The sequence below is a fragment of the Cydia amplana genome, chromosome 14, assembly GCF_948474715.1.
Source record: "Cydia amplana chromosome 14, ilCydAmpl1.1, whole genome shotgun sequence".
NCBI lineage: Eukaryota > Metazoa > Arthropoda > Insecta > Lepidoptera > Tortricidae > Cydia > Cydia amplana.
In genome coordinates, this window is record NC_086082.1 from 10,897,911 (window position 1) to 10,904,519 (window position 6,609).

Here is a 6,609-nt window from a genome sequence, read left to right on the forward strand (position 1 = left end):
CTATACTGTGATGAAGCAGTTTTAATCACCATGTAGAACCCAACATTTAGTAGGTACAGTACATACCTATCTACTAATTACTTAGTCATTATTAGTATAGCTATATTTTTAAGCCGCTCAGAGGCCTAAATAAAGGTTTTCAATTATGTTTATATTCCAATGTATTTCGCAAAATATGCATTTCTTTAAAAATATTGATTTGTTGATGGTTAGAGGATGCAAAAATAATGATGAAGGTAATGGTATCACTTCTATAAAAATCAAGTCACCATGGAATTAAAGTTAGAGTGCACTGTCCGTATTTAGTTACAAGTCTGCCGGCTATCGTCACAATTTATGTTAAAAGAAGAGAAGTACGTACTTACATTACCCCGTTTCACGGGTGACAATTGAATTTTATAGGCCCTCTACACGCCTTGCGGGTTTACGAGCAAATCGACGAAATTGAGGCTACGCCACACGTTTGAGACGTGCCGAGTTTAATACATTTTAAAGGCACACGGCACTGTTTACGAGTACTTTCGTAGTTTTCAGGACTTCTTTGTTCCTGCCGCTGTTTTGAAAGCGTACCTTAAAATTACCAAGATATAAAAATACCGTGGTGATATTTAACAATATACCTACTCAAGTAATAAAAATGGGTGAAGATAATTGTAATCGATAGGTTTTTTTTTTCAGTTTTGAAGGACTGCCTTTATTTGAGCCAGAGCAAGCGTATTGCGAAAAACAATTTTATCATTTGACAACAAAAACTTACAAATTACTTAAAAAGTAGATAAGTAGGTAAACGAATCGTAATTTCCTTACCTACGAGTTATAAAATCAGATACACCAATTAGCTAGTGACTCTTGGGTTTAAACAAATAACATAATTGCGATCAAAGCCCCTGAGGTAGTTAGTATAAATTAAACATTAAAATCTTTCAACTAGACTTTAAAAACTCAGTTGCTTAATAAAATAGTAGGTGGTCCGAAACCACAATATATTACGAATAAACCCCGTTGACGTACGACGATACATTTGAAAGTGAGAATGTCGTAAAATATTTATCTCGGACATATTTTAGAACGTGAACGGCACGGTATAGCTCCTACTTTGTCGGTAGGCGCTTTTGTGCTTTATCGGCGATATGAGGCCTACATTTGAGATGCGTAATGTGATATGACTGAGCTTGCGATGTAAGTATCTTTTACATAGGTTTTCTATCGGGAGGGAAGGGAAGGAGCCGAGAGTGTTTATTTAGTAAGTACTTTTAAATTTGTCAATTACACAATTGGCTCTGTTTAGCCCTATGGTTGACTGGTAGAGAATGTCATTTGGCATTAAGTCCGCCATTTGTAAATTGTTGTATATATATTGTGCAATAAAGTTTAAATAAATAAGCTCAAGAGCACCCTAAACCGGCGAGCGTGTAAGCGGAATGTTATGAAAGTGAAGGAAGCGAAAGAGGTATGTCAGGATCGTAGCAAGTGACAATCCGTTATCTCTGCCTACCTCTCCGGGAAATAGGCGTGATTATATGTAGGTATGTATGTACAGGGTGCCCAGTAATTAATGGATAACCTCCTAACCACCGACAGGGCACCTTAGGCTGGTTCAGAAAATGCACTTATAGGTCTAGTAAAAGTTTCGTGGTTTTCGAGATAATCGCACTTTTCTAAATTTGAAGTATGGTTTAAGGGTGATTATCTCGAAAACCACGAAACTTTTACTAGACCTATATGTGAATTTTCTAGACCAGCCTAAGGTGCCCTGTTGGTGGTTAGATGGTTATCCATTAATTACTGGGCACCCTGTATATGTAATTATTAGCATACATTGTTTTTTGGCCTGTTGGTTGGTGACTTTGTAACATAGCCCCAATATCTTGAAATACGTAAAAAAAACTTACTAAGTAGTTTACTCAATGAATTTTCAGTTTAATTTCGCAGTTGCTAAAATTGCCATTATTTAGGCCGCGAAATGTCAAAATTGAATACGGTTAACATTAGGCTAAAAATGCGTATTTTTTTTTGTATTTTCACCATTCAACGTAGGAAACGAATGTCTTGATTAGGTAATATTGTGGAACTAGGTCGATCTATATGAAATTGCCTTATAATTATTTATTTATTTATTTTTAATTTTCAAATACTGCCACGGTAGTCCATAAGTTAAGGGTAAGGGTAAGGGTGGGTAAGGGTTATTTTTACCCACTTTTTTGTGGAGTCGATCATGGTTATAACATACTAAAAACAGTGCTGTAGTCTCACTATAGTTCTTGTTAATAGAAAAAAAGTATTATAATTATGGTACCGCGATGCCACATTTCACAAAATGTCACAGTAGAATTACGCGCAGTACGGGTAGTTTGGGCACGAAGCGGGATCGACGTCAGCGGGGTACAGCGGAGCGGAGGGCAGCGTTGCGGGTCTGCGCAAATAATTACATGTGATAATCGGAAAATCTGTTAAAGTATTTATAATTTCATATTAAGCCGAGTCCCAGGCTTGGACTTAGTTCGGGAGGCAGAGGCTCAACCCCATTACCTAAATGTGTTACAAACCGAATACACAGGTATCATATTGTTAATACATTTTATAATGTGAAAAGTAATGTAAGGTTTAAAGCAATAAATGTTTTTTATTATTATTTATAAATAGAATATTTTAGGGCAATTTTACACAGATAGGTCGGTAGTGAGGCTGTCTAGGAAGCCCTAGGCTGTATGTCATATTATATAGAGTTAGATAAACGTCCATAACCCAAAAAAATCTGTAAAAATATGTATCAGAATACATGATGCTGTGTATGACATTGGTGGGTATAACATCATCACAGTGACTATTAAATTAATGACGGCAATTTTTTGTATTTCCTTCTTATCTATAATTTTTTTACTAACTCTTCAGTAATAGGAGCAGCAACAGGGGCAGCGACAGGAATAGGGGCAGCAATAGGATAAGGGGCAGCATAGACCATCCGGGCATACGGGATCTGGTACTCAGAGATGTAGGGCAGGGTCTTGTACCGCGCCATCAATTCCATGTTGCAGTACGGGTAGTTGGGGCAGAGCAGGGGGTCAACGCCGGGCGGGTACTCAATGCCCATGGCTACAGCGGCGACGGCGCATACGAGCAACTGTTGATAAAATTGAAAAAAAAAACGTAGTCATTAGTACTTGAATTTCACCGCCTAAAATTATCTAATTAACATAGCAAGCCTGGCGGCCTACCCAAGGCACAGAATAAATAATAGTACTAAGTACAGAAGACTCACTCTCTAACAAAACGCGTCTGTTACGATCAGCACAGATATGGCCGCTAGGTGGCGACAGCGCCACGCGCGGCTTATGGCTCTCCCCAAAATTGGGGCCGTACGGATGTACTTTTAGCTACCTGTAGCAAAGCGACGAAATCGCGGAGTGAGACACGCCTGCCCAAGGTGACGATCGCTATTGCTTCGCCATCGAATCGCTTTGTGTCTCTCTATCACTCTTCCATATTAGTGTGACAGTGACAGTTGCGTTTCGTTCGCTACGTAGCGTTAGCGATTGGTATGTTAGCTTTAGCGATTGGCTTGTTGGCTACGGAACCAATTAGATTTAGATTTGTTTTCTACTTTGTACAATAACGATAGGTTGATTCCATTTCAAATGAGCATTGAGATATAGCGAGGAAACAAAACAAATTATTTCAATAAATATTTAAATTATAATCTAAAAATAGATATCGTAGGCGTTTTTCAGTTAAAATATATATCTTAGCTCAAGTACTGCGGTTTCTCAGAATTTGCAATAGCTACTGTTCCTATACCGCCAACCCACTGTCAATTAAGTTATCCTATTTACCTATATTGTAGTGTTACAATTTCTTATTCAATAACGATGACTTCGTTTATTTAACAATGTAGAATCTCAATTTTTTTTTATAAAGTATATAATCTTTATTCGTTGCAACCAAATACATCTCAATAACAAAACACACTTTTACTAATTAAAACTAAAACTAGCTTAACCTATGGTCTATTATTGTAGTGTTATATTTTGCTTCTTTTTGTAATAAGAGTATTTTTAATAATTAGGTAATTACTGACCGTTTTGATGAACATGATGCAAGTTATCTTCTCGACGGTGGCCTGAGACTGATGCTGCATTAAAATCTGCACAGTTATTTATTGTCAAATGTCAAATGCGTTAATAGATCAAATTAATTTAAAATAATGATTTTACAATACCGGTTTAATGATGTTTGAAATTATTGGGCTTGTGTTTATTGTCACTCTTAATTATGTTGTCCAGTAAGTGATGCTGTTAATGTCGATTACCTAACGTGTCAAAAATAACATCCAAACTGTACAACTTATAGTTAAGTATTGCAGTTATTATTGCATACTACTTTTCTAACTTTATGTCACTAGCAATTAACATTTTGATTACTCAAACACCACTAACTAAACGGCTATTAAATTATAACAATTACATCTGGTGGTAGCTAATAGATAACGGGTATGGTTAATGTGTTTACTTAATATACTTTGATTAATTTTCTATTAAGACCAGGTTTTTAGCTCTTTTGGATCGTATAAATTGCACTGGAGAACATTTTTCGGCATCAGTCTCTTACAAACCGTTGAGATAAAACTCATCATGTTCACTAAAGTGGTAAGCTTTACTTTTAGAATATAAATACATAAGCATAGCAATGTTTAAAGTATACCGAAAATACTAAAAATCAATGATATTGATTGCAACAAACAGTAGCTATAAAACGTTATTTTCATTTGGAGTGTTTGGTTGTGTTATTATTGATTGGGATGATGTAATGTCTAGTCTACATTTCAGAGATAATTTTTATCACAGTATGCCCATGTTTAAGATATTTTTTCTACTCCCGTACTTTTATTTATCATTTAAAGGGTCGTGCACACACCTTTAAAACCCTACCTTATAGTTGTCAAGACAAGTCTTTAGTCTATGCCCCAAAAAAGAAGTTGTGCATACACGTAGTATCTTTTTGGCGATTTTACGATATTTCGTGTAATGACCACTTAAAAAATATTAAATGCAATACAGTGGTGCCAACCTTATTTTAAATGTCATCTCTGACAAATAAGTGAACCATAGACATATTTTTTTTTATTTCATTCATTCATTCATTCTTTTCCCGCCCGTACCCTCCATTTTTGCTACTTCTTGAATTAAAAATATTTGTTAAATTTACAATTTTATTTCAAAGTACAGTAGAGTCCGGTTATAACGACGCCCAAGGGACCGCTGATATTACGTCGTACTAACCGGACGTCGTACAAAACGAACTGCCAATTTTAATATATTTTTTTAATCAAAATAATTACGTCACGTTGTTATTACTACTTATGCGACAATCAAAGAAAAAAAACATTTCCTTTAAAATATTTATTTACGTTAGTATTACAACACTTTGTCTTAAATGGAGAGACTTGTGTGTTTAGAAGAAGCCACACTTTTCAAGGTACGCGTCGTCAACTCACTCGTCATCCGCAAATTACTCGAATCCCGTAAAATAAAAAGTCGTAATTCTTGGGGATCTGACGTTGTTTTATCATACAGTTCCTATGGCCATCTCCTGTGTCCGTCATCAAATCAGCTCGAAGGTACCTACCAAAATATTGCATTGTACCCTTATGTACATAATTATGTAAGTGAAGTTTAAGCTCGATTGAATAATGGGTTTTATTTAGTTTGCAAGATTACGAAAAGTCACATGACTATTTCATCTTGCTGCGTATACGCAAAAGGGGGAGGGGAGTTAGGTGCGCGGGACGGAGTAAGCTTCTTACCAACTACCTATTTATTTGTAAAAACTACGTCGCTCGTCGTTGTAACCGGACTCGAGGGACGGATTTTGAGTCAATTTCCGTCGTTAAAAGCGATCGGTCGTTATAAGCGGAGTCGTAATAAACGGTTGTACTTTCATAGTAGCTCATACTAAAACCAAACAAGTGCCTATACTTACGTCGCTATAAGCGGTTGGTTGTTATATGCGAAGTCGTACTAATCGGACTCTACTGTATGTGCTTGGTTGTAGAAAAAGTATTGTATGCAACGTTGTTTAACTGACCCAAAAATACTCGTGGCGTCTTTATTAACAATTTTCGGCTTCGCCTCAAATTGTTACTCACGCCACTCGCCTTTTTTGACCTCTCTTAAACAACGGTTGCATAATATATGTACTATAAAACCTGTGCTTTAATAACTATTAACTAACCTAACTCACGTTATCAGTTGCTCATCTGCGCCGTCGCCGCCGTAGCCGCGGCCATCGAGTTGCCTAAAGGCCTCCACCCCGCCTTATGCCCCAACTACCCGTACTGCGACGCGGAAGTCCTGGCGCGCCACACGCCGGACGGCATGCCTATTCCTGAGTGGGAGTTGCCGTTCGCGTACACACGAATGGTTTATCCTTATGTTGCACCGATCCCTATTACCCGTGCTGTTACTCTTGCTCTTAGCCCTGCGCGTGCAAAGTAAGTGACGTAAGTATTTGAATTTTCTTCGATAGACTAGACTAGACTTACATTTTACCTAACAGTTCACTGCGTTGTAGTACTCGCTACAAAATAATAGGAGTCGTAAAACACTTGATTGT

General features: G+C 37.0%; 1 protein-coding gene across 1 annotated transcript; it reads right to left on the reverse strand.

Annotated features, from left to right (window-relative positions):
* Positions 1 to 2,294: 2,294 nt before the first annotated feature.
* On the reverse strand, positions 2,295 to 4,165 carry LOC134653839 (cuticle protein 1-like). The gene is made up of 3 exons (XM_063509202.1): positions 4,076 to 4,165; positions 2,886 to 3,121; positions 2,295 to 2,413 (listed from the first exon to the last, which is right to left on the reverse strand). Exons 1-3 carry the CDS (start codon positions 4,133 to 4,135, stop codon positions 2,332 to 2,334), a joined length of 378 nt encoding a protein of 125 aa, XP_063365272.1. The 5' UTR covers positions 4,136 to 4,165; the 3' UTR covers positions 2,295 to 2,331.
* Between the last annotated feature and the right edge of the window lie 2,444 nt (positions 4,166 to 6,609).